Genomic DNA, 27,943 nt, shown 5'->3' with positions numbered 1-27,943 from the left:
TGCCCCGTTCCAGAAGTCAGGCGCACATGTGGGGGACACTCAGTGGGTCTGGGCCCAGGATCAAAGGGCTTGTACCATGGGGCTGTCTAGGTGGAGTTTCCACTCAAGATCTTTATACGCATGCACACAATGTCCGTCTGAGGCCCTTGTCCATTGGCCAGTGATCTTAGCTCCCATGCCCCGTGTTGTTTATTATTAATTATTTGTATTGTGGTAGCACCTAGGAGCCTCTGTCGTGGGTGAGGGTTCTATTGTGCTAGGTGCGGTACAAACAAGAACAAATAGATGGCCCCTGTCCCAAGGGGCTTCCAATCTAATGGAGATCTGGGGGGAGCTCTCCCTGCCTCTCACTGTGCAGCACTGGCCTGGGGAAGGCTGGCACACAGAAAGCTATCGTTGTCATATGAAGTTTCTCCGGGATGCTCAGCTAGTCGCTTCTCTCTCTCCTTCTCAGTTAAAAGTGGACGAGTTTGAATCAAATGTCAATGAGATCAAAGACCCTTACCCCTCTGCTGACTTTCCAGGTAAGTGTCTGGCTTGGTCCTTGCTTCCTGCTGGAGAGATGGAGGGAATGTTGCCCAGGGCTGGGATGGCTTGCAGAGAGAAATCCCATTGGAGGGCTTCAACCTCAAGAGTGCAGCTTAGCTAGTGGCTTATTACGATGCAGAAAGCCACAGGGTTTGCTTCCAGCAGACGCGGGCTGGAATAAACTCTGTGCAGTTCTCTGCGGCTCTTCGTCTGTGTATGTGGGGTGGGGGTGTGATCAGGAAGTTCCAGTTCTCTCTGGGGGGGGACACCAATTCTGCACCTGCCTCTTTCATTCCTTGTGACTGTACTTGCTTCACTGAGGTGCGAGTCCCCTGCCCGCAAGGGAGGCATAAGATGAGGGGACCCCATATGCACACTGAGAGCAATAGAAGCCATGGGCTGGATTTGGCCAGGAGGGTTTGAGGTCAGGAGGTCGGGAACTACGCCACGGGTTTGCTCTATGGGTCTGTAATGGCAAGCAGCGTTTTGCTCCACAGCGGGAGTGTGAGTTGTCTCATGATACCACAGGGGCTGTGGGGTGTAAGGGAGCGACAGCCCTTCACCTGAACTGCGGCAGCCATGCTGTCTGTGCCTGGCGTAAAAGGAAACACGACCAGATGTCAGGTTCCTGATCCCGGCCTGGAGGGCCAGAGCTGGTTTGCTGACTCACCCTGCAGCCGGACCACGGGGGTCTCATCATCTCCAACTCAGGAGTCCAGATGGTTGAGAGTCTCTCTCGGAGCAATCCCTCATTGGCAGCCCAGGAGGGAGAAGGGCCTGATGGGGCCTGGTGAAACTTCTCTACCACTACTAAGGTTCAGCTTCTGTTGAGTGGTTTTTTTTGGCTGCTGATGAGTGAAGGACTCTGCACGCAAGCTCAGGGTGACTGACTCTGTTTCCCTCCCTCTGGCCGCTCCACAGGTGACGACGAGGAAGATGAGCCTGAAATCCCCCTGAGTCCCCGGCCACGCCCCCTGGCAGAGCTGCAGCTCAAGGAAAAAGCAGTGCCCATGCCCGAAGCCAGCTCCTTCTTCATCTTCAGCCCAACCAACAAGTAGGCACTGCTCCCGCCCCGCCCTTCCCTGCCACGAGGACAGAATCCCAGCGATGATCAGTGAGGACAGAACCTGGGACCTCCAGCGCCCAGGCCCTCCTGCCTGAGCCACAGTAACTCCTTTAGCTATAAGGGGCTGTTCAAGCCAACCAGGAGAGGGAGCCATGCTCACAGGCTGTCCCAGGGTATTACAGAAGCATGCAGGGCACACAGAGTGAGGAGGGAGCTGAGCCATGCTGCTTACCCGCCCCCCCAACACTCATGCCCTTCATCAGGGATCTTCCCAGGTTCAGCCCTCCCCCAGCTCTAACCGTGGCCGTGACTCCTGTCACTTAGCCCCTTGGGGCTGCCGTTGCTTTGACGGCCGCCACGCCAGTGCGAGAGCGGAGTTTCAGCCCACCTCTCTCCCTTCCCCAGGATCCGAGTGCTGTGCCACAGAATCGTCAACGCCACCTGGTTCACCAACTTCATCCTGCTCTTCATCCTGCTCAGCAGCATCTCCCTGGCGGCTGAGGACCCCATCCGGGCCGAGTCCTTCAGGAACGAGGTGGGCTGTTGGGGGAAGCAGTGGGAACCACCAGAAACTTGCAGCTGCAGGGGATCCTCAGCTTCAGAGGGACTGTTTGCCATGCTATTGCCATGGGCCCAGGGAGAGTTTGGAACAGTGGCCTGGGAATCAGGACAGCTGGCTTCTCTCCCTGGCTCTGAGAAGGGAGTGTGGGCTAGTGGTTAGATCAGGGGATTTGGGGACAGAACCCCTGGATTCTATTCCTGGCTGTGGGAGGAAGAGGTGGGCTCATGGTTAGCGAAGGGAATTCTGACTCAGGACTCCTGGGTTCTCTTCTTGGCTCTGCAAAGAGAGTTGCGCAGTTGTATAACAATGGTTCACCATGCTGTTCTCTCGTGTCCAAGGGAGGTTTAGTGCAGGTGATGAGGAATCAGGAGTCCTGGCTTCTTTTCCTGTCTCTGGGGGGAAAGGCTGTTCCATGGCTAGACCTGGGGACTCCAGGTTCTCATTCCAGCCATGCCACTAATTTGCTTTGCGGCCTTGGGCAAGTCACTTCCTCTCCCTGCCTCACTTTTCCAGTCTGTAGCGGAGGGATAATAAAGCTGCCCTGTGAGCTTACGTTCATTCACCTTTGCACCTGTGGTGCGGGGGTGGTAGGCATGCCCACAGAGCAGTACATTGCTGGGTGAAGCACTTGGAGGCACCACAAGCACAGCTGGAGTTATTCATAAGGGCTCCACAGCTGGAGATGGAACCCTGGGTAGGGTGGGGCAGGAATCCGAGGTGGCACTGAGCGTTCGCTATCTCAGGTGCTTGGCTGGCTGCTTCTTGCTAATGTGCTCAAGGTCCAACCGATCAGGAAGGAATTCTCCCCCAGGTCACATTGGCTGGCATCTGGGGAGGTAGGAGGTTATCTTCCTCTGGGAGCACAGGACCAGCTGGGCATTACAATGTGGCGGGCAGTGGCTCATGTGAATGACACTCAGCAGGAAATAACAGCATCTGAGATTCAAACTCAGATGCCTGCTCTCCATGGTCTGCGTGTCAGCCAGTGCAGGAGATTGTTACGGACGTACTGTATAAACGCTGTGGGAGGTGGGTCTGAGTTTGAAGCAGTGTGGTTGAATGGGTGTAGGGCTGAGAATCAGCATTCGTGGCTTCTCGTCCTGGTTCTGCACGACTTTAGGCAATCTGCCTCTTTGTGCCTTGTTTTTCCTCTCTGTGCAATGGGGATAATAATACAGGCCCATCTTTGTCAAGAGCTTTGGGATCTGGCCACCCAGATTTGCTGTACAACAGGCAGATAAGACAGGAAGTGAAGAAGATTAATACTGCTTGAAATAACAGTAATGCTGCTAAAGCTGCCGGGGAATTTGAGGAAGGAGAATGTAATCAGCAGAGCTGGGATACAGCCAGGACAGCGGGATAAACATCTCTAGTCTGGCCAGATTTGCTTTGCAACCTTTAGTGAGCACAAATAATGTTGGCCTCAGGTTTTTTGTCCTACCAGCGAGACTGCAGCACAGCGCTCCTCTGGTTGTGAGCTGAGGCGTTGGTCGGGTGCGCGGTGATGAGCAGTCACAAGCCCCGCTTCCTGCTTTCGTGGGAAAGATCCAAAGATTGAGCAGGCCAGTTTCTGCTTACGCTTAAGATCAAAGCAATTGCATCAAACCAATTGCTCTCCTGTTAAATGATTTCTGGTTAGTTGCTAGTAGGCCAGAGTTGCTCCCTGTGGGATTTGCCTGCCCGCCCTCGTCTTGGATCACCAGAAAACAATTCAAGAAATCCCAGGGCATAGCTCATTCCCATGGAACCTCAGCAGCACGGAGCACAATGCTGAGGTGAAATGAGACTGCGCTAAAATATTGGGAATTAGGACTCCTGCCTCTGCCACTAATGGCCTGTGTGATCACTGGCAAATCACTTAACCTCTGTGCCTCAGGCTCTCCGCCTTTAAATTGCCTAGGGTTGTAATACTTTGGCTATGTCGTGCCTTTCATCTGAGGACCCCAAAGCACTGTCACTAATCCCGTTTTACATGCGGGAAAACTGAGGCACAGAGCAGGCAAACGACACACCCAAGGTCACCCAGCAAGATGCTGACAGAGTTGGGAAAAGAACCCAGGAGTCCTAACACCTTTAGCCATGGTCCTTTCCCAGAACCAGGAATTGAACCCAGGAGTCCGGACCCTAAATCATCCGTTTACCACTAGACACTCTCTCCTCCCTAAACAGTAGCCAGGAACCCTGGCTCCCTGGTTCCAACCATTGGACTGCAGTGCTCTGCTAAGGACAATCCTTTCTCACCTGCTCTGCAGGTTGTGAGGCTTAATTCATTGGTGTCTATAAAGATGCTGGCATGAAAGGAGCAGTCACAGTGCAAAGGATGCATATATTATTCGTATATTTATTATTAGCACCAGGTGGGCAATTTCCAGTCATCGAGGCAGTGTGCCATCTCTGTCTGCCACAGCTCCTGCTTCTAGGATGTTCAGATAACGTCTTGTCCCCTGAGTCACCCAAACCTCTGCCTGATTTTTATCTTCAGGTTCTGCGATATTTTGACATCGGCTTCACCTCCGTGTTCACAGTGGAAATTGTTCTGAAGGTGAGTCACACCCCACCCCCACCCCTCGCTGGAGATGGTGCTTAATGGGGCGACACCGACAGCCGTGGAAAGCTGCTGATGGGGGGCAGCAGAGGCAGGACTCAGCAGTGGTTGCAGTGAATGGGGATCCTTGAGGGAAGCTGCTGCACACAGACCGACCCTGGGGGTTCTCTGGTCCTCTAGCTGCCAGCCTGTGACACTTCCTGTCACCACTTAGGGGCTTCCCAAGCACAGCTGAACAGTTTTTCGCTAGTTTCACCAAAACTGAATTTTTTTTCATGAAACTGTGCTGACTTTGACAAAAATTCCAGCCAAAAAACATTTCAAAACAAACACAAAAAAAATGGGTTTGGAAATTTTCAAAATTTTGTTTCGAACTTCATGTCCTTTCTTTTTTCAATGTTATATGATTATTTTTACACTGTTTCACAAGAGGGCAGTAGTAGCGGTGCATCATATGTTTCAATCAATACTAACTAGAAACTACCATTAAAGTGGACCCATCATATGCACCGCTGCTGCTGTTGCCATGTCATAAGAGAATAGTTGAAATATTATTTTATTTTATTTTAAAACTTCTTATGGGCAGCCGCCACTTAGCATTCATTGAAATGTCTTCTCTTTTCTTCTAGACCAAAATGTCTCCTGTTTGGGTTGTAGTGAAACAGTCTGACTCTGGATTCACAACGCAAACAGGAGACATTTTGATCTAGAAGAGAAGAGTAGATGTTTCAATAAGTGTTAAGTAGCAGCTGCCCTTAAGCAGTTTAAAGATTCCTAGATTCCAAGGCCAGAAGGAACCATTGTGATCATCCAGTCTGACCTCCTGTGTGACACTGGCCCCAAAATAATCCCTAGAGAAAATCTTTAGAAAAACATTCCATCTTGATTTAAAAATTGTCCTTGATGGACCATGACCATGACCATGACCCTAGGTAAATTGTTCCAATGCTTAAATACCTTCACTGTAAAGAAATGACACCATGAAATAAAATTGGAAGCAAAATTCTCCCAAACTGATTTTTTTTTAAACGTCCATTTGACGGGATATTGTGAAAATATTTTTTTTCATTCCAAATCTGGAACAAAAACAAATATTGAAGTCTGAACATTTCCCATGAAACAGAAGTTCCTAGTTTTCACCAGCTCTGCTCCTGGGTCCTGCCCTAGATGGAGCAGTTGTTGAAGGCACTGTTGACAAGGCTAGTTGGTAGCCTCAGGGAGGTTTTTGTCTGGTGGCTCTTAGCTCAGTTCCTAGGCCACAGCTCAGAAAACCACCATCACAATCAGGGTCTGAGCCAAGAACAGGCTGCGGAGAATGAATTTTGCTGAGGAAACTCCTATGGGGCTGGGGCTCATTGGCTCAGTGATACATGGAAATCTTCCTTTTCTGTGTCTCTTCTGTGGATCTAGGCAGGACTTAAGTCTCCAGTCTGGTTTCTTTCATGAGCGGCAATCACTAAAAAGAAAGATGATCAGATGTGATCTGCCCCATTCCTATTAACTCACCTCTGCTCCCTTTCAGATGACCGCATATGGAGCGTTCCTTCACGAGGGATCCTTCTGCCGGAATTCCTTCAACATCCTGGATCTGCTGGTGGTGGCCGTCTCCCTCATCTCTATGGGAATTGAGTAAGTGCCCACTGGAGCAACAGGTCTACCCATCCAGCAGAGGATGGTGCCATCTGCAGTGCTGCCATCTACGGCGGCAATAGGGATGTAGAATGGGTCAAGCCATTAGTCTGTCTATCCTGGTATCTTGCCTCCATCAGTGACCAGTACGTGATGCTGCAGCTGATAGGGATATACCTGGGCAGAGATGCAGGGCTGAAGATGGAGTGCTGGGAGTAATTCCCTCCTGACCCTTGTGATAATCAGCTTGTGCCCAGAAGCATGCGAGTTGGGTGATTCCCCTTGCATTAGCATTCATGCACTATTGATAGGGTTGCCATACGTTCGGGTTTTCCCTGACATGACCTCTATTTTGGTAGTCCACTCTCCATTCGGGTGGATTTTGGAAATAAGAGTTAAAGTCCGGGTTTTTTGCAGAGCAGATGTTGCAGCTCAGAAAAACCCTGGACTGGTCTGCTTCCCAATGGGTCCATTCCCCTGCAGCCCCGGTTCCCAGCCCTGGGACAGAGTCCAGCAGGGAAGTGCTGACTGACGGCTGGCACTGGGTCCTGGGCTTGCACCAGCTGCCCTGCCACCCTGCTAGAGAGCAACACAGCCCCCCTCCTCCAGTGATTACCCCCACCTCAGGTATCCCCTCCAGCAGCCCCCAAATACCCTCTTCGGCACCTCAAGCTCCCCCCCCCCCACCCCGCAGTGTCCTCTTTTTGGGAACCTAAAATATGGTAACCCTAACTATTCAGTGCCACAAAATCATCCAGCCGCACACTATTGGGAGTGAGGAAATAAACAACCCCTGAGAATGGGGAGGAGAGGAGGATGCCACCAATTGGATATGTAAGGACTTTGTGGGCAGGCACCCACTTCAATCTGGAATTGCCTTCCTCCTCCCCCAAGTTCCTTCAGGACTCCTGGGTTCTGCTCCTCACTGTGGGTGGGAATGTGGTCCAGAGGCTAGGGCCGAGGAAGGGGAAGTCAGCGACCCTGGGGTCTAGACCCAGCTTTGCCACTGATGAACTGTACAACCTTGGGCAAGTCCCTCTCTGCCTGCCTCTTAGAGTGATGGTGGGAAGTGCCCGGAAATCCGCTGATGGCAGCTGCCCTTGGGGAGCTCTGTCAAATTGAGTTGGACCCTGTGCCCTCCTAGAAAACATAGTGGCCTGCCTCCCCCAGCAGCCTGGCCCCCAGCCTACCCTCCTGCCCTTGCCACTCTGCGCCCCCCTGGCCTGTCGGCTGCAGCATGCCCCCTCCTGCCTTTAGGGGGTACAGCTCCCCTGCCCATGTTGCCGGGGCACGGGTGTTGTGTCTCTCTACCTGATGTGCAGACAGATCTGTGCTCCCTATGTTGTGTGAGCAGCTGATCTTTCTGCCTGTGCCCCAAGCTGGATGAGTCACCCCTGTCTCCTCTGGCCCACTCCAGGTCCAGCACTATCTCCGTGGTGAAAATCCTGAGGGTGCTGAGAGTCCTGCGGCCGCTGAGGGCCATTAACAGAGCGAAGGGGCTGAAGGTGAGTGTGAGGCAGGGGATAAGGCTCTGGTGGCATGTGTGAAAGGTCACGTGACAAGGGCACTCCACACAGGGCCTCCACATGGGGGGGAGGGAAGGGTACACTTTACCGGGACCCGGAGGCCCTGGGGGGGCCCGGCCCAAGCTGCAATGCCCATTACCATGAGGAAAACATTTTTCATGGCTCATGAGATTGTATGTATGGGATGAGGGATTGTGGTACGTGTGTGGGAGGGGGCCCGTGTTACAAGACTGTTCTGGGCCTGAAAAAATGATGCTTGGGCCCTGTCTGCAACAGGAATCTAGGGTTTGCCAGATCATGGGCCATCTGGGCAGGTCCTGGCTGTTCTTCCCAGGGTTCAGGTGACCTGATTTCACCCACACACAGGTGTCTTGTTAGGGGTCTGTGGGCAGCTGGGGGGGGCCCAGTGCCCAGCATGTTGGGTATTGTACCAGGTCCCGAGTCTGCACCTGGGACGGCCGACTCCCCAGCACGCCGGTGTGGTGCTGGGTCCCCAGCTAGGCCTGGGACAGCCAATTCTCCTGCACACCGGCAGCGCTGGTACCCGCGGCAGGTCATGGTGCTGCAGGCCCAGCCCGTCTCTGCTTTGGCCCCTCTCTCTCCAGCACGTGGTCCAGTGCGTGTTCGTGGCCATCAAGACCATCGGCAACATCGTGATTGTCACCACCTTGCTGCAGTTCATGTTCGCCTGCATCGGGGTGCAGCTCTTCAAGGTGAGAGCCTCTCCCAGGTGGGACCCAGCGGGGGTGCCCCTCCTCCTTCACCTCCGCCCAGTGGAGAGCTGGGGAGAGACTGAGTCCAGGGAAGCGCCAGGAAGCAGTTCCCATTCCTTACCTTGAAGAGCGGGCATCCTCCCATTTCATAGACTCAGAGGGAGGCCATCCTGAGAAGGACCCTCCCCTGGCATCAGAGCCCTTGTGGGTACCAGCATCCTGCAGTACATGCATATGTAGCCCTTCTGCCAGACGGAGTCAGCAGCGACAAGGGCCGGGTTCAGAACCTAGGTCACCTGGGACAATTACACACCACCCCCTTGGGCGCCTCTAGAGAGAACACTTCCCTGCTCGCCAGCACAGAGACTGAGTGCAGAAAAGAGACTTTTAATAAAAGGGGGGAAATAACCCAGCGTTAACGTGGGAAAACCAGTGGTGTACCGAGGGTGGGGGTGGCGGGGCCAGGCCTCCGGGCGCCGGCCTGCAGGGGTGGGCAGGCTGCCCCATCCGAGCCAGCACCGGGTTGCAAGGCTGGAGCGGGAGGGGCGGCGCCGTCTGGTGGGAGCCAGGGATCCCTCCTGCCCTGCGCGCGAGGGGGTGGGGGGTGCATGAGGCCTGGGGGAGTTGCGCAAATGCAGGCTTGGCCCCTGGGTGCCGGAGACCCACGTACGCCACTGGGGGAAATGCCACAAGTCGGATTCACACACGTAAAACCATGAACCAAACACCCACCCCAGAGTACGTTGGGCAGTTTCCATTTGCTTCGGTTTCTTAAATCCAGCAACCAGAAGTTCCTTTAATGTGCCCCTTCCCACCTCTGCCAGCACCACACTCACGGGTGTTGTCCTTAGTCAGTGCAGACCCAGAGTTCAGAGGTGCAACTGCAGAGTTCACCTCAGACCCTGGTTGGAGGAGCCGGGGGGCAGAAGACCCTTTGCTTGCTCTGCCGTATGGCTGCTCCGCTCGCTGGCCGCCCTACCAGCCACTCCCTGCATCCGCTAGCTGCCCTGCCAGTCGCTCCCTCCCTGCTCCGCTGGCCGTTCTGCCAGCCATCACTGATGTACACCATCACCTCCTGCCACCTGCTTCTCTACTCTGACCTCTGCTGGTCCATCCCGGGAGGTTCCACCCAGCTCATAGTGATTCTTAGGACTAGTCTACACTTAAAACTTACAGCCAGCTGTGCCGCTGTAAAAACACTTGTGTAGCCATGTTATATCGACAGGAGAGAGCTCTCCCGCCGACATCATAAAACCACCTAAACAAGTGGCGGTAGCTATGTCAGCGGGAAACCATCTCCCACCAACATATTGCTGTCCACAAATGCCAGCAAAATTTATTCTGAGCGACAAAAGTCTTGCCGGCATAAGTGCTGGTGTAGACAAGGCTGTAGTCGGGGAACTTCATTGCTGAAGCAGGCTGGGCGGAAAACGCTGTCCCACAACAACCGATTTCAGCTCTCGTGATCGCTAAACAAAAGACTCCTAATGGAGCCGTAGTTAGTTCTACCTTTGAACAGTGGGTAGGGTCTGGTTAAACCATGCCTGGGATTCTTAGGCTGTGCCACACCTCCCAGCAGGGACACCTGTCCCGACCCCCTCTCCCTTTCACAGGGGTCTGCATCCCAGCCCCCTGTTTTACCGAGTTCAATTCAGATAGGGTGACCCCTCACTCAGGACAGTTCTGCTGCCCTTTATTCATACAATAAGAAGAACATTTCATTAGCCCTGCATTCAACGCTAAAGTGATTTATAACCCAACACCCGCCAAAGTGATTATTTGGGCAATGCAGTCCCATCACGCTGAGCACCTAGGCAGGGTGGGTGTGCTCATACAAGTACAGCCCGGTCCCAAAGTCCCCCGCCCACCCCAGCTAGCTCAGCAGAGGAGAACTCATTCAGACCCTGCCTACACATAGGCAATATATGCATAGTTGGTGCCCAAGGAAGGTGGTTACCTGGACCAGTGGGCAGAGCCATGGCCTGGAGAGTCAGCTGATTTGGGATCTCTTCCCAACTGTGCCACTGACCAGCTGGGTGACCTTGGGCCTGTCCCTTCCCCACCTGTGCCTTGGTTTCCCCCCGCCTGCTCCCCACCACGTTGCAGGATTACAAGATTGCCTCCTGACCACATGTGGCACTGCAGGCAGGCAGGCCTGCGCTTGCGATGCTCTGTGAATGAATGAGGTCAGTCTGATTGGCCTCCCTCTTTCGATGGGAAGTGCGACGGGTTGCTGCAGCGGTCGGCTGGCCTTCGAGGGCCTGCAGGGCTCCTGGGATTGTCAGTGCTGCTGACAGCAGAGGGTTCTAACCCCTTCTCATGAAGGGCCCAGCTGGGGCGAGGGGAGCTCTCCCGTTCCAGCAGAGCAGGCCAGCTGATGCCATCCTGCAGACTGACCAGGAAGCCGTGCAGCACTGCCGTCACCTAAAGCACTTGGTTACTTTTTATCCCCAACTGTCTTTTTACCGGTCACGTGTTAGATGGGTTGGGAGGGTCTCAGCCTGGGGCCCAGACTCCCACGGCCGGCACTAACCAGCCGCCTTCCAGGCTTGAATAGGCCGTGGATACTCAGCCCGCTGATGTGGTCCCTCTGGGTCAGGGCCAAGCCGTGGTGTCAGGGTGTACTGCGGTTCCCGGTAGCTGGCCTTGGTGTTGCGCCCCAGGTCTATCAGTCCGGCCCCTTGCGTTCACAGTAAAAGCACTTATTCTTCTGCTATCTGCTTAAACCTAGGGGAAGTTTTACAGCTGTACGGATCCATCCAAGATAACAGCAAAGGAATGCAGGTAGGCGCCTCCTATCACCACTGCACGCACATCGCTGCCAGAGCACAGGGATGTGGGGTATCAGTGCATGGGGGGGGAGGTTGGTGGGGAAGGTGAGGAAACAGCCATGGGTTGTTGTTGCTTGTCCTTACAGCCTGTTCCCAGGATCTTGCTCAGCAGAGGAGCCCAGATGTCCCTGTGCAGAGCAAAGCCTGCAATACGGTGCAGTTTGCTCTAGGGGGCGGAGAGCTGAGGTTAGGTTGAACATCCATAGCCAAGGAGAGCTGGGCTCATAAACCGGAGGAAGGCTAGCTCAATGGTTCAGGCACTCGCTTGAGACTCTCTTGCTTTTTATGAAAAGACCTGAAAAAACTCTTTCAGGTCTTCGTTCACCATCAGAAACAGAAGAATGCAGATCCCAGATGTTCTTTCTCCTTTGCAGGCCACCTTTAAGATACCCTGCTGGGTGGAGTACGTGCATGGGTGTATAGGGGGTTGGAGAGGTGCTGCCCTGGGTCATGAGTCTCCCTGACTGTGGAAGGCCAGAGCTCATCTTGGGCAGCTGGAGCGTGTGGTGGGATTTGCCAGACAGCTCCAGCCTGTAGATCCAGGCAGCCACAGCTAATACCAGGCACGCCGGGGAGCGAGACCAACAGCCTAGCACACCTTGCTGATTTGCCAGCACAGCGCTGCAGCGCCCCAGAGACGTTCTCTGGCCCTGAGGCTAATGAGTGGGACTGGGAGGAATTACTCAGTAAAATGATCCACTTGTCAAAGATATATTTAGCTGCGTCCCTCCGGCGGGTGGATCTTGGTGAGGCTGCTGGGTGGGTCGTAGCGGGGAAGTGGCATCTGCAGGTGATCCTTCCTCAGCGCTCCCTGACTGCATGAGTGCTGGTTCCTGTTGTTGTCAGAACTCGCATACCCAGCCACGGTGCTTGTCATGACCAGTCTTGGACTCTGGCCTCCAGCAGCTGCCAGTTCCACAGGTTGATATGGTGACATAGTACCGGGGCTCTGAGCAACAGGGAGTCTTCAGCACGTGAGAACATGTTTGTCGCGGGCAAGGGGACTGGAGAGTTTCTGGGCCCAGTTCCCCTCTCAGTCACCCTGGTGTAAATCAGGAGTGATCCCACTGAACCTGATTCCCCTCTCACCCCGGGGCCAATCGGGGGGAACCCCCCTGCAAGCAAAAGGCACGAGGCTAGTCCAAAGCTGCTCCGAGTGAGTGGAGGCTGTGATCCCCCTCTGTAAATGCGGCGCCACCTCCCGTTTCAGAGGCTACTTCATCACGTATGTGGACGGCAGCCCCACGCAGATAGAGCTGCACCGTCGCGAGTGGGTGCACAACGATTTCCACTTCGACAACGTCTTTTCCGCCATGATGTCACTCTTCACCGTCTCCACCTTCGAGGGCTGGCCGCAGTGAGTACACCGAGGGGGACAGGCTGGGGGGCAGCATGGGGGCCGGGCACTGTGTCACACTGCACGTGGGAGATCCCAGTACCCTACTGGCGCTGCTGCTTGACTGGGGAATGCCACGTTAGGGGACTTCTCCCGAAGTTGGAGATGAGGACTGCACCCCTCCCTCCCCAGATCAGGGGCACAACGGTGCCGATGAAGTCGAAGGGGCTGCAGCTATCTGGGATGTCCTGACTGCTCTGCCCTAGCTCGGCTGGACCGAGGCCTTCCCTCTGCAACCCTTGGGAAAGGAGGGCGCCCCCCCCTTCTCCCAGAGCCTATTAAACTGTGCGCTCTCTGCTGCCACCCACCACAGACTACTATACAGAGCCATTGATACCCACACCGAGAACATGGGCCCCATCTACAACTACCGGGTGGAGATCGCCATCTTCTTCATCATCTACATCATCCTCATCGCCTTCTTCATGATGAACATCTTCGTCGGCTTCGTCATCGTCACCTTCCAGGAGCAGGGCGAGAGCGAGTACAAGAACTGCGAGCTGGACAAGAACCAGGTATCCCCCCAGCGGAACCCCTAACCCACCTCCCCGGCAGAGACCTCCCACAGACCCCCCCCCCAATCTCCTGGGACTGTAAAGGGATGAGGCTTCCTACACTGACTAATAACAATGGTGAGGGTGAAACCAGACACTCCTTTTGCTCTGGAATGAACTCCCACAGAAAAGGACTAAAAGACAAAAACTCCCTATCACCCACGGGCAAGCACTTCGCACAAAGCGAGCACTCCATCTCTGACCACTCTGTCCTCGTCCTCAAAGGAGACCTGCCCAACACCTTCAAAAGACAAGCCTGGGATCTTAAATCCATCACTTTGCTAAACGCTAAAAATTGTGGACTTAACAGAGACCCTGGATTTATGGCTTCTGACAACAATCGGTAACCGACCGTCTCTGGCGAGGCCGTGTGCGCTCAGGCCTAGTGGTGGTAGCAAGAGTTCAGCCTACTGGTTAGAGCCGGGTGCAGGGAGGGCAAAGCTCAGGAAATGAGCTGAGGGCCGGGACGGGAGGGACAGAAGCCAAATGCCAGAGTCGGAGGGTAAACGGGAGTTGTAAGCCACAGGCAGGGCTGGGTATTGGAGCCAGAAGTCTGAATTTGTGGCGTGTCGCTAGTGGTGCAGGGTTGTTAAAGCTGGGAGTGCTGCTGTTCTTGGCTGCATCAGCAGGGGACGCAGCTTGCTGATTCAGCAGACCTTGATGTTATTCATAAGAAAGACCGTCCGCAGTCTCGGTTCAGTGGCAAAGGCGCTTGGCCAGGTTTGTTGTCGACGAAGCACGGTCCTAGTGCCCCATAGAAGCTACGGCTACTCTAACACATGTATGCCCACAGCAATGGTACTGGTTCAACCAGGACACCAGGATCCTGTCCCCTAGACCAACCCAAAGTTGCCTCTCCTATGATTTCTTCTTTTATCCATTGGTTCGAAGAAGTTAGATATTACACTCCAGATGTTCTTAGTTACCACCCTAATCCTCGTCCCTGCCAGTTTGAACAAAACATTCTTATCCATTATCCCGTCATCCCATCCATATCTTATGAGGGATCATAGAATCATAGAAGATGAGGGTTGGAAGGGACCTCAGAAGGTCATCTAGTCCAACCCCCTGCTCCAAACAGGACCAACCTCACCTAAATCATCCCAGCCAGGGTTTTGTCAAGCTGGGCCTCAAAAACCTCTAAGGATGGAGATTCCATCACCTCCCTAGGTAACCCATTCCAGTGCTGCACCAACCTCTGGGGTGTTCCTGGACCACCTGTTGGGAATGTTGTTTCTATAGTCACTTGAGAACTCTGGGTGTTCTTGTACCATCCTCTCCAGTCAGGAATGTGCTTACTTGGTTAATTGACACCTAGCGTGTTACTATTCTGCCAAGGCGCACTCTAGTTCATACTCTTAGTTATCCCTAGGGCTCCAGCAGGCCTACAACCCCGAGCTGGTCAAAAGAATTCATCAAGACCGGGTGGACAAACTAGGCCTGGTGCCAACCTGGAGGAAGGGCCCAGTAATTATCCATGGGACTAGAACCTGGATCTGTGGAGCCTGGGGCAGCTGACATGCCCACTTTGCCACTGATCCCTTTCCCCCTTTTTGTGTCCTCTGACTGCAGAGGTGTCAACTGGCCACTTCACCTTGAATGGTCTCTTACCATGTGTGCTAACTAAACAATCTGTCCAACCTTGCATTTAACGGTGACCCCCTGAGCACCTTTCCAGACCTGAGGAAGAGCTCTGTGTAAGTGTGAAAGCCTGTCTCTTTCACCAGCAGAAGCTGGGCCAGCAAAAGGTATTACTTCACCCACCTTATCTTTCTGGTACACTGCGTAGGGTCAAGCCAGACCAGCACCTGCATGGGGGGGAAGCCATGGGGCTATGGACTGGTGAGTGTGTGCTGGTGAGTGCTAGTCTAGTGCTAGGGGGCTCTGGGGCGAAGGAGCTCCCGGGTCCTGACCACCTGGGGTTGTTAAGGGTCTCCGGCCCAATGTGCAAGAACAGAGGGAGTTAACCCAGAAGGTGCCAAGAGCCGAACGCTGACGCAATTGCTGGTAACTGTGATCTCCAGGGCAGTTGGGAGCCAGAAGAGGGGCAGAAATGTTTCATCAAAAATGCTGGTTTTGTCCAAATTTTGTCGAAAAGGTGTCAATTTTGATGAAATATTGTTTAGAAACCCCCCTCCTCCGCCCTGAAATGAAATGTTTTGCTGATGTCAGACGTTCAGACATTTTCTGAGTTGAATGTTTTTTTTATTTTTTTGTTTCAATTTTTCATTTCGAAACAACACTAATTGAGATCGATCCTACATATTTAAGCTAACAAAGTCGGTGGGAAACATTCCCCGTTTTCTCAGAACAAACCATTTTGATCGGCCCCAAACAAAACTTTCCCCTGAATCTCATTTAATGGGAAATTTCTAATTGTTTTGTTTTCAGAACAGGGGGGGAAAAAAGGCAAAATCGCAGGATTTCCCGTGCAATGAAAAATCCGATTCGGGCCTGCCTCTGCAGGGGCCGGGGGCAGGGTGGGGGTGGAGCTGGCAGTTTTGTAGCTGGGCGTGTTTTCACCATAATGCCACCCCTGCTCCCCGGGCTTCAACGCTCAACCTTCTTCCTCCTCTTGCCTCCAGCGCCAGTGTGTCCAGTACGCGTTGAAAGCCCGCCCGCTGAGGCGCTACATCCCCAAGAACCACTATCAGTACCAGATCTGGTATGTGGTGACCTCCTCCTACTTCGAGTACCTCATGTTCTTCCTGATCATGCTGAACACCATCTGCCTGGGCATGCAGGTGAGGATGGGACAAAACTAACGGTGGCAACCTTTGATCCACTGTCTGCGGGGCATGGGGGCGGGTGGGCGTCCGTGACCACCCTGTTCTTGGCAGCAGACTAGCAAGCAGTCAAAGCGAGACTCAAGCTGGGCCACTGGTCTGGTGCCCCTGGATATCTGGGTTTGGATCCTGGCTTGGGATACTTCATGCAGTTCGGCAAAACTTCTGAAGAGGGGCCCCTCCTATGGAAAAGTAGGGCGTGCTGCAGGGAGAAACAGCGGCACAGCTCTGGACTAAACCGTCTGGCAGGGCTGTGGATCAGGGCTAAAACAGCGGTGGGACTGTGGATCAGGAATCAGCAACATCGACAGAGCTGTGGGGCGGGACCCAGGGCTGGAATAGCGAGGAGGCTATGGGTCAGGATTGAGGTGCATTGGCAGAGCTGGGTGTGGGGTAAGGGAAAGCGTCACAACTTCTGCTCACGTTCTTACCCTGCAAGATCTCTTGCTTTGTGTGTTGGTCTCAGGCTCTTACATCTGGTCCAGAGCCTGAGACTGGGCTAGGGAGTGTTTTCCCCAGCCCCATACCTGCTCAGTGGGCTAACCCGCGCCTCCTCCTTTCCCCCCAGCACTACAACCAGTCAGCTGAGATGAACCACATCTCAGACAACTTGAACGTGACCTTCACCATTCTCTTCACCCTGGAGATGTTCCTCAAGCTCATGGCCTTTAAAGCCAAGGTGAGTGTGGGGTGAAAGTCGGGGGGGGGGGCGGGGGGCACGAGAATGGAGAGGGAGTTGGGGGGGAGGAAGCATAACGTGACCAGGATGTGGGCAGCCGTTCCTAGCGGTTGGAGCAGGAGTTGGTAGCCAGGAGCCAGAGCCCAGCATCAGAACAGGGTTACTTGGGGTGAGAGAAGGCTGGGGTCAAGGCAGGAGCTATCACAGCTGTGGGAAAAGGCTTTCAGTAGCCACTGGACTTAAGGGCCTGTCTTCTGACTCTTCCCACAGTCGTGCCGTGTAGCCACTAAGGCAGCCTGCTACTGGCCAGCTGCGCTCCTTGGTTTGCCTGGAGACCAGGGGTGTGAGTCCGGAGAGGGGCCCAGGTCTGGAGGGGGAGCTCAGGGGGTGTGAATCTGGTAGGGCCGAGGGGGTGAATCTGGAGGACGGCGAGGCCTCGCCCCAAGCGGTGGGCATGGCATTTCCTCCCCACGCGAGGTCCCTGGAACACAATCCCCTCGTCGCCTGGGGCGCTGGAGAGACCAGCACACGGCGCTGGGGCCCAGTCGCTCGCCAGGACGGTGCCACTGGAGCCGCCTAGGCCAGGGCTGCAGGGGAGGAGCAGGGCCAATCCAGTACACAAGGGGGAGCCCCCCGCCCACAGCTGTTCTCACTATCCTGGGCGTCTCTCCACTGGGGATGGGAGGCTAGTGGTCCTCCCTGGAGCTGTCCTGACCCCTCACCAAACCAGGGCCACCAGCCTGCGTGTCAGCGCCCCTGCGAGAACCCCTGAGCCTCCCACCATCACAGCCACTGGACTATGTGAGACAAAGAGTAGAGCCAGGGCCCCCCTTGCCCAAGCCCCCCTCTCCCTCTATGCAACAACGTCCCTGACACCCACTGGGAGACGGTAGATCACCCCCGGGGTCTCTGCTGAGGTGCCTGGAGGGGAATCCCTCCCCTTCCTGACCTCAGGAGCGATTCAGCCACGTGCGTGGGAGAGTCGCCATCGCTGAGCCACGGCTGGTCCCTGGTGCTGCCTTGGCATCCAATGGTCTGTTTTCCCTGACCCCCGTGAATGAGGATTCTGCCAGCTGCTCTGGAGTAAAAAACCCCAAGGTGGATGATGCCCTGGGGACAAAGCCCCTCCACGTCATCTGTCTGAGTGTAAGGGGTTTAAATGCCCAGAGATACTCCCATGTTGTCTTGCTGCTGCTTGGGTACCAGATCCATATCCACTGGGCTCTTACCCACTATAAAGACAGCCCCTCACAGCCTTCTCCAGCATCTCACTGCCTTCCCTGTATGGGTGTAGCCCCATGCAGCCAGCCTGGTGCAGTCCACAAGAGCTGCTGCTTGTGACCCATACGCAGTGATGTGGGCTGGGGCAGTTGCACTGTCTGTTGGGCTTGTTTTCCATTGCTGCTCCTTGGCCACACGCCTCCTGGGCTCACGAGCTGTGTCTCCCCCGCCACCCCCACTCTGACACGAGCTCCCTGGAGGGACAATCCCGCTGTTATTGAGCCTGTTGGGGGCTGGGAGCTTTGGTTCCCCGGCTTGCTGAGGACTTGCCCAGAATAAGCATCGGAACCGACCAGCTGGGAAGGTCGGACCGCAGGAGCTACGGGGGTGCCGGCTTCTACCGTGCCAGCGGATCAGAGCAGCTATGGAATTAGCGCCGTGCCAGACCCCTCCATAGCTCAGTGCTTGGCATAGTCTCAATAGGCAGGGCGATCTAAATCCACGCTGCCTGGCACTCTGCAGGCCTCTCTTTCCATCTCGGGGCATGGTGAGAAGCCTGGCCCTGCTGGATACTTTCGCTTAAAGGCTGTGTTCTGCGTGGGCGAACGGAGACGCTCCCTCTGGTGCAGCGAGGGGGGCAGCTGTTTGCAAGGGACAAAGCATGCACCACTCAGGAACGGCAGGTCCCCTCTGTAGGGAGCTTATTATTGTCCACCAAGCTGCATCTCCTGTGTGACCCTCAGCTTCTTTCTTTCCTTTCCCCCTGTTCTGCCCTCCCTCCCTGCCCCCCACATTCCTCCTTCCATCTCAGGGCTATTTCGGTGACCCCTGGAACGTCTTTGATTTCCTCATTGTCATCGGCAGCATCATTGACGTCATTCTGAGCGAGATTGATGTAAGTGTTGCGTTGGCCTCCTGCGGTGGGGCGTCGCTGCCGGGAACGGGGGGAGGAGATGTTCCCGAGATCAAGGCCCTCCTTGGGGCAGGAGAGTGACGTCAAGGTGTGCCAGCGTCCCACCGCCACATGGAAGGCCTGGGTTCCTGCAGTACTCCATGGGACAACGGTCCCTGCTGGTGGAGTGACTGTGATTGGGGCAGGGGGGTTAACCTTCTCCTCTCTATTTAAGAGATCTCTCCTCTGCCATTACACTGACATGGTGGACCCCCATGTCTAAGTGGCTCTCATCCCACCCCTCCTCCTGAATCTACCCAGAGAGGTACCCTGTGGAAACTGGCTTTGTCCTGGGACAGAACCAGAATCTGAAGCTGACTCAGCAGTGACATATGCCAATACCCCAAGGAGGTTGCACCCACGCCGTGCCCTGCCCATGTGCTTTAAACACATGCCCAGATGGCTAGTAATCAACTCACTTGGCCTGAAAAATCACCATAGAGATGGTTGAAAAGGTTCCCCTTGCTTCATGGTCCCTAGTTTATGCCCTGCTCTCCGTGAGGGTTAGGCACCGTTTCAATGACCTGCTGTGTGTGCTTAGAATGTGTCTGTGCGTATGGCGATTGCCACATATACACAGTGCACTCTCTGTATATGTGCGCCTGTATATCCAATATACACCGGAGTATATTCGGTATATACCATATACACAATATCACATGTGTGCACTGCACTTGGTGTGTGTACAGAGAAGCCTGTGTGCATAGTATACACTCCGTACAGGAGCATTTATAGAGTTGGAAGGGACCTAAGGAGGTCATCGAGTCCAACCCCCTGCTCAAAGCAGGACCAACCCCAGCTAAATCATCCGATTGTCAAAGAGGTGTGCTGGAAGTTGATGGGTAACTGCAGTGAGCAGTGCTGGGAGGTGTGTACCCGGTTGCTAGCACCTGGCACTGAAACCAGCTCCGTATACACACTGGGTGTGCGGTGCGTACAGTGGACCTAGCTGCAGCTGTAAAAGTAGTTTGAGAAGCAGATAGATCTTAGATGAACGCTCCAGTGGGGTCAGCACGTCCTCACTAACAAAAAATCCCATCCAGTAGTCACTCCAGACTGTCCCCCCTCGTCACGCTGTGATTCAGAGTAGCATTCAGTCAGTCATTCCCCCACGCCTGAGGGGGAACCATCAGCAAGGAGATCCAGCCCAGATAATGTTGTCATCCTCTCCTGTTCTCAGGCACTGTTTCCCAGCACAGAGCACAGCAGTCCCACGTAGTGGATTGCCATCTCTACAGCCCAGAGCCCTCTGGCCGGCACCGTCCTCCTGGGGTGGCTCCTGCCCTTCATGCAGTTCTGACTGCACTGGCTCTCTTCTTGCTGAGTGATGCTCTAAACTCCAGAGAACAGGACTCCTCAGAGCTGCCCCCCACCGGGTCACTGGCTCCATTCCCATGTCACCACAAGCTAACAGCCACCAAAAGCCCTCCTGAGCAGGACTGCCATTCCAGACAGAGAGGGCTTAAATGACCGGTACTGTGTCAGCCACTCTGCTTTTTCACCGTTCTCAGGCCCAGCCAGCACAGAGGAGAAACCCATAGGGAGCTTGCAGAGATCCCCAAATTGCCTGCTCCTCTGGGCAATTGCCAGCTGCTGTCAGGAGTTCCAGGCAGAGCAGCCGCGACGAGCCATTTTCCCCAAGCACTGAGCCGCCAGCCGAGTGGCTTTGTGCTCTCCGTCTGCCCATGGGGCCTTCAAACACTTTCTGGGCTGGCTGCTTCCCAGCAGTTCTCAGCCTCGAGGGCACCTGGGTTCCAGATCCCATTGTTGCTTGGGAAAGGAATCTACTGGACCCAGAGGGAAGCTATGGGCTCCCCCTGGAAAGAGCTTTTCATTCAGTGGCTATCAAGAAACAATAAAGGGCTGGGCAGTTCCAGTGCTGAGGTGTCCAGATCACCCCATGCCCTTTCTGTGCAACAAGAAACATCAGGACTGTTTTCTGGTGTCCTTCCAGAGGGTTCACTTGGCCGTACCAAGATCCCCGGCCTCGTTTTCCCCTGGGCATCTTTCCCACGCACCCACCCATCATGGCCACAATCCAACATCCAGGGATGAGGGGAGATCCTCTCTCTGGTCATCAGGGGCGAAGGGGCCCAGAGGAGAACTGAGTTCTAGGGGATGTGCTGGAGGTTTTGGTTAGGGGGAACTAGGATTAGTGAAGCTGGAAATGTAGCTGGGGGGCATCCACCCCACACGGTAAGTGCTCCTTTCTACCTGAGATTAGCAGCTGGATTTCTGGGTCATTGCCAGAGGAAAGGAAGGTGGTTTCCTCCTTAATGTCATTGTCCATCAGGGTATCTGTTTGCACCTGTCTCACCTGGAGTCAGTAACCTTGGCTGCTCTGGACATAAGCAGACTAAGCAATTGCTTAGGGCCCCATGCAGCTGAAGGGGGCCCCCTATTTGCTTTTTTAGTATGTGTTGTGTGTGTTGGGGAGGGGGAATGTTCCTGCAGAGGGCCCTTAATGGGCCAGCACTGCCTCTGGCTCTGCAATGCTGCTTCCTGCCAAAGCGCTCAGTCCCTGGGATCGCCACTCTGCAAACTGGGTCCCAGTGGTGCCACCGGGTCGCCTGTGTGTCAGGGACGAGAGGAAAGTTCACCGATAACGCTGCCGTTCCTGTCGGTTGTTTTCCCCCAGAAACGGGGTTGGTTTTTTTTTTTTTTGGCGCTGGTTTGCAAAGTCTGTCCTCTCTTCCTTTCTCTCTCCTGTTTCTGTGTACTGCCATCCAGTGACTTGTGCAAGATGGGGAGAAGGCCTTGTTATCTGAAGCCCTTTCCTGAGTCACTAAGGCCCCGATCCAGCAAAGCATTTAAGCACGTGCAAGAGGTCCCATTGATTTCAGTGGGGCTTAAAGTTAAGCACTGTTGCTGGACCATGCCCTGTGACCCGGATCCAACGCCCACTAAGTCAATCAACATACACTCATTGACATCACTTCATTGTGTGTAAGGCCTTACGAGTGAAATTCACCCCTGCACACAGGGCCAGCACGAGGGCTGCACACTGCTTAAGCCTGGTGTGATGATGTAAGCGGTGCATATGCCCTGTAGCTGTATTCCCAGCAGAGGGGTGATTTGCATCCAAACAGAGCACCCTATCCAGGGAATAGGAATAGCTACACTCTAGAAATTAATGAGTTCTGCTCCTTGAGTTTAGCCATGCAAGTGACTAGAAAATGCTAGTGAATATACAAAATAACTGGTGCAAGCCAGGCATAAGGTAGTGGAGAAAGTGTCTACACAAAATGCTGCAGCAGTTTAGCATCACACCTTTGTTAAACAGGTGCAGTTTTGTGTGTGCGTAGTCTGGGCCATCGTGATAGAAACCCCTCTAGTCAGTCCTGAAAGGTGACAACAAAGTGAAGGAAATTTGCCTTTCCAATGACATGGCATGACAGCTTTGGGTTTGTCGGCACACTGAAGTCACACCAGTTTCACTGGAATTGGTTTAAAAATCAGTGAAATTAAACTACTCTGTGTGAACACTCTTCTGTCCATTTAGAGCGGGCATATAACAGTTCATCTTGGGCCTGCAAATCAGTTTCAAATCAAATCTTTAGTTAACCATTTGTGTGTAGATCGGGGTGACATTTTCAAAGGCAATTGAATGATACAGGAACCTAAGAGCCTAAATTGTAGAGATTTTCAATGAGATTCAGGCTTCTAAGGGACAGATGTACAAAGGGATTTAGGCACCTAAAGATGCAGGTGAGGTTTTCAAAGGATCTTATGCCGATCAGGGCCTGACTCCCATTGGTTTTGCACTCCACTCTTGATTTCTGGTGCCTAAATGTCTTTGTATATCTGTCCCTAGTGGCCAGATTTGTCAAGGTATTTAGGCACCTAAAAATGCACATAGGTGCCTAACTTCCTTTGGTTTCAATAGGTGTTTGGCCCCTAGGTGCCCAGTGGGATTTTCAGCAGTGCCTATCTGCATCTTCAGGCACCTGGATACCTTTAAAAATTGGCTAAATTGCTTTTGGAAATGGGATTTAGGCTCTTAAACCATTGAAAGTTTAACCCCGGGTCCAATAATCCAGTTGGAGTTCAAGTCCAGGGCATGACCCAGAGCCCGTGGAAGTGGAAGGACTGGAAAGCCTCCCATTGTCTTTCATGGGCTTTGCATCAGACCTAACTGCAAACATTCATAATCCCCAAAGTCTAGGTACAAGATTGGTGAGGTCACGTGCAGTGGGATGTGGAAAAGCCAGCATTCGCATCATGGTTGGTTCCCACTCCTCTGCTTTTTCTTTCCAATATGGTAAAAAAAAAAATTGACTGCCTTTTTTTTTTTTTTAAACTTAGGGGCATCTCCCCTAGTTGAAGGGAATCCAAGCACTGGTAGATCTCAGGCCCTGTCTTCAGTACAGCCTACCTAGGGAGCACCCATCTCTCTATTCTTGTTTCTGTTCTAATAATATCTAGAGATCCATAGACCTCAAAACACTATACAAAGAAAGTCAGGATCATTATCCTCATTTTACAGAAAGGGAAACTGAGGCACACAGAGGCAAAGTGAGTTACCCACGGTCACCCAGCAGACCAGTGGCAGAGCTGGGAACAGACCCCAGGTCTCTCAAGCGTTCTATCCACTGGGCCACTCTGTTTCAATCTTCTCAGTTCCTCTTGCACAGTGACATGGCCATAAAGCCTGTTTCTAGGGGCAACCCTGAGAAATCCCCCCAAACAGCTCAGGTGAGGAGACAAGTTAGCTGAGTTATCCCAGCTCACCCCCATCCTTTTGTGAATGCACTATTATTTCTTTCTTTTATTTGCGGTTCCATTGTCACGGCCCCAACCGAAATCAGAAAATAGCCAGTTCGCTAAGCGCTGTTCGTGCACAAAGTTAGACACAGTGCCTGCACCCAAGAGCTAGCTACCTAAGAACCTCCACCATGGGTCAGGCAATTGAGCTAACCGCTAGCTGCCATTTACGTCTATATCAGTAGGAGCCATGGGTGCTCAGCCCCTTGAAATCAGGCTGTGGTTTTTAGGTGCTTAAATATAGATGTAGTAGGCGACGTTTTCCAAAGCACCCTCAGGGCTGCCTTCACTGCAGAGATAGCCCAGGTGCCAGCCAGTTTTCTAGTGTAGACAAGGCTTGTGTCTCATTGAATATCACTGGGACTTACGCTTTTAAGTCACTCTGGGGCTTTTCCAGATGTTTCCCCACATGCCTATCTTTAGGTCCCCAGAACATTTCTCTTCCAGTCTTGTCCAGCTGGATATTTCCTCCAAACTGCCCTTGGGATGGGCCTGGATTCAGATTCACCTTATTCTGCGCATTACTTTTTGGACCATCCTCCCCTGTCGTCTTTCTGTGTCTCTTCCTCTCTCTGTTTCCCATCTTGCTCTTTCCTCCAAGTATCTGTGTCTCTCTCTGTTTCTCTCTGTAACCCAGCCGTCTGTTTCTCTTTCTCTCTCTGTCTCTCTCTCTTTTCTTTCCTGCCTCTCTGGTAGCCACAGTTTCTCTTGCTGACTCTTTTATTTTCTCGACAGACGGTTCTTGCTTCCAGCGGCGGACTGTACTGCCTAAGCGGAGGCTGTAATGGCATTGTAAATATCAGCTGCATGTGCTTGCAGTGGGTCTCTGTATTTTTCTTCCCCTGGTATTTCTCTTCTGCACTTGGCTGTCGTGTTTGCGTGGATTGCATGTTGTGAATACAAAGAGCTGTGCTGCAAATGCACAGGGTGACTCTCCCTTAGCTGAGGGGGAGTGGGAACTAAAGTCACCAATAGTCTGGGAACCAAACACACCCAGCCTCTAGGAGATCCTCTTACCTCCATACATCTATCCATCCATCCACCCGCCCACTGACCCGTCCATCCATGTTACACTTTTCTTCCGTCCCTGCATCTTTAGTCCATGAAATACAGGATAACTCAAGCCAATCAGAGACGGGGCACTCTAACTAAGGTCACATCTGGCTGTTGTACAGACTGGACAGACTCTCTACCTGCTCATTGCATCATCTGATGCGACGTTATTTTGTGGAAGGTCTCTCGTCCCCAACTGTGTGTGCACAGCTTCTTACAATATTATGTGGTGCGATTGCAGGGGTACGTTTCTCGAACCTTCCTTTCTCTGCGGAAGGTTATTTTCCCTCCTGACCTGGCGTTACCTGGGGTTCCCTCAGTCCCTGTTCAGCTGGATATGGTACAGAGCCTGTGCTGCTCTCCTGATAGTTGATCTCCTGGTGATGGACAAAAGACAGGTGTCCCAGCTGCTGCTGTTTGAGACAGCAGCCTTTGATAGCAGGCGCCAAGGATGGAGGCTGGTAAGGGTCAATGGAATTGCTCTTGATTGGCTCCATCCTTTAGATCCCAGCCGGCGTGCCTCTTTAGAGAGGAGCATGTGCATTACAGGGATGAAGGCTTTAGGGCTCTACGGTTCCCTGTGTGACCTGAGGCAAGTCACTCTGGGCCTCAGACCCCCGTCGGAACAGAGCCCTGCCCTACCGCACGGGGGTGTGAAGCGCTTTGAGATCCGCTGACGAGAACCGCCATAGAGGAGCCAGGCGGTGTTATCACTGCAGGGCCCAGGGGCTCACCCGCCGAGCATCACTTGGCTACTCGAGCGGGTGTCACTGTGTTGTTGTATGTGTCTGGCCCCTGTCACCGAGCCCCTCGCGCTCTGCACCACGTGGCTGCTCACGCCCTGTCAGTGCGCGAGGGCAGGGCTGTGTCACAGTGCGCAGGGAGGCGCAGAGGGGCTAACCCGACCCTGTCAGCCCCCAGCCAGGGTTTCCAAACCGTCGCTGGGGTCACCCTGGATTTACACTGCTGGAACGGAGAGCAGAGCTGGGCCCATTGTGTCTGCATAGAGCACCCTGGCCCCTGCCCGCTCCACTGCTGATATGTCCCTCCTGTCGCAGGATGGAGAGTGCCAGCTCTTGCCAAGAGCTTTCCTTTCCTGATATCCCCCTTCGCTGCATGTCCCCCTTGGGGGCAGTCCCCATGTCCCTCCAGACAGGGAAGGACTCACAGGGATTTAGGGCAGCAATGTCATCTTTCAAAGGCTTCCCCCTCCCTAACCCACCTATTCTTTACCCTCCCCTCCTCCAACCCCATCCTGGTCGCCCTTGCTCCATGGCAGCAGCAGCACCCAGGTGCTGAAATCGCCCCAAACCAATTGTGCACAGCCAGCGTGAGCCCTTTTGCCCCCTGACATAGAGCTGTTGCAGCCTGCTGGCTCTCGGGCCCTGTGCGGTGGGAACCAGAGCCCCCGATGAAGCAGGAGTGAATGGAGCCCATCCTGTAACCCTGGCCAGTGGAGCTGAGCATGGGGGAAATGAGCGCTCTTCTGGATCCTCCTGGTTGGCATGTACTGACGTGGGTGGCCCTCCTCGACCCTCACTACAGCATGCAGCCCAGCTAGTGGGTTTGCTCTAACACACGTTAACACTCAGGCTCTAGGACAGCCCTGGGCGGGGCTGGAGATCCGAGATACGCCCAGGCTGCCGAGGTGACCGGGGGAGGGAACTCAACCGATTCCGCACAGCAGTGACACCTCCATGCGGCCAGCAGCCGCGAAGAGTCCAGCAGGCCTCCGGGGCCTGCTCCTGCCCTCCCCTGCCTGGGGGTCCTTGGCCCACTGAGCAGCTAAGGGGCGTGCTTTGCCCGCAGGACTCCGCAGACAACTCCCGCGTCTCCATCACCTTCTTCCGACTCTTCCGGGTGATGAGGTTGGTGAAGCTGTTGAGCCGGGGCGAAGGAGTGAGGACCCTGCTCTGGACCTTCATCAAGTCCTTCCAGGTGTGTATGGACCAATCCCCAGCAGGGTCAGGCAACTGGCTTCGAACATGGGACTTTCAGCACCAAAGCATAGGCCTCTGCTGCTCGAGAGCTCCATTAGCCAGCGGCAGCAGCAGGCTGTTAATCTCGATATGGACCAGTCACTAGCTGGCACACGCTTTACATGTCTGCTATCTGTGTGGCTGGAGTTCAGGAGGAGCCAAGGAAGGCTTCCCAGATGTTCATGCGTACTGGTGTCGGCAGGTCTCAGAACCTCAGTTGTCTCAGCCTGATTCCCCTATTCCCCAGCGCTCCCTTGAGCAGTAACTTCAGGCCCGGTGGAGCACTGGGGGTTGCAGTCATAGGAACCTGTTTGTGCTGAGACTGTGCATCTCTCTTTCTCCCTGACTCACCCAGCGCTTAGCCCAGCTGCAGAGGCAGGGGGCTCCCTGGGTGGGCTGTGGAGTGAGTGATAGCTACAGGAGAGCTGGAGAACAGGCATTTTTAGTGTCAGCTTCCACCCCCCAGCCAGCAGTAGACAGCTTCACTCTCCTGCCAGCTGCTCCGCTGGATCCTTGGCCGGCACCAGAGGTTGGTAACTCCAGCCTGGAGAACCCCTGCTCCTGAAGCAGGCAGGATCTGCAGCAGGGGGCCAGCAGGAAAAGGTTGCTCCCTCACATCTCCACTTCCACATGAGCTCTGGACAAAGCCTTTTCTTTGTCTCCCAGGCCCTGCCCTACGTGGCGTTGCTGATTGTGATGCTGTTCTTCATCTATGCTGTGATCGGGATGCAGGTGAGGATAGTGCTGGGGCCCTGGCTGGCGGGGCATGGGAGAGCCACGATCCAGGGAGGTGGGGTCAGAGGATCAAGCTGTCACCTCCCAGGAGCTCCCGCTGCACCACAGATACAACCCCGCTGCCTTTCCACCTGGGGTCGCAGCGTGTTTTGCAGGCACTAGTGAATCAAGCCCCACCAGCCTCCCTGCCAGGGGAAGGTCACTGTTGTTATCCCCATTCTGCTGATGGGGAAACTGAGGCACAGAGGCATCAAACTCACTCTGCTTCACACAGCAAGTCAGTGGCAGTGCTGGGAACACACCTCAGACCCCTGACTCCCAGCGCTGTGCCCAATCCACAAGGTCATCCTGCCACGCCAACCCTTTCCCTGTGTTTCAGGGCTGTTGGGTGGAAAGGGGTTATCTAGCTGGGAGCAATCTGGAG

At 54.1% G+C, this 27,943-nt stretch overlaps 1 protein-coding gene across 5 annotated transcripts in view; it reads left to right on the top strand.

The window, feature by feature from the left end:
- Window positions 1–27,943, top strand: part of CACNA1S (calcium voltage-gated channel subunit alpha1 S) — an 84,255-nt gene that overhangs the window by 31,986 nt on the left and 24,326 nt on the right. For 4 of the 5 annotated variants that reach the window (XM_067531791.1, XM_067531795.1, XM_067531793.1 and 1 more), the window contains 16 exons: window positions 455–524; window positions 1,450–1,582; window positions 2,000–2,129; window positions 4,639–4,698; window positions 6,224–6,330; window positions 7,748–7,835; window positions 8,462–8,569; window positions 11,301–11,353; window positions 12,611–12,757; window positions 13,110–13,311; window positions 15,936–16,094; window positions 16,705–16,815; window positions 18,848–18,931; window positions 24,488–24,544; window positions 26,615–26,743; window positions 27,451–27,516. In XM_067531791.1, coding sequence (XP_067387892.1) covers window positions 455–524; window positions 1,450–1,582; window positions 2,000–2,129; window positions 4,639–4,698; window positions 6,224–6,330; window positions 7,748–7,835; window positions 8,462–8,569; window positions 11,301–11,353; window positions 12,611–12,757; window positions 13,110–13,311; window positions 15,936–16,094; window positions 16,705–16,815; window positions 18,848–18,931; window positions 24,488–24,544; window positions 26,615–26,743; window positions 27,451–27,516 — 1,704 coding nt within the window. The remainder of the gene's footprint in view (window positions 1–454; window positions 525–1,449; window positions 1,583–1,999; window positions 2,130–4,638; window positions 4,699–6,223; window positions 6,331–7,747; window positions 7,836–8,461; window positions 8,570–11,300; window positions 11,354–12,610; window positions 12,758–13,109; window positions 13,312–15,935; window positions 16,095–16,704; window positions 16,816–18,847; window positions 18,932–24,487; window positions 24,545–26,614; window positions 26,744–27,450; window positions 27,517–27,943) is intronic. The other variant, XM_067531792.1, reaches the window with a different exon arrangement.

Source organism: Emydura macquarii, unplaced genomic scaffold, assembly GCF_026122565.2.
Source record: "Emydura macquarii macquarii isolate MOO-44397 ecotype Brisbane River unplaced genomic scaffold, CSIRO-AGI_Emac_v2 contig_3220, whole genome shotgun sequence".
NCBI classification, from domain to species: Eukaryota; Metazoa; Chordata; order Testudines; family Chelidae; genus Emydura; species Emydura macquarii.
This window is presented reverse-complemented; position numbering and strand designations above follow the sequence as displayed.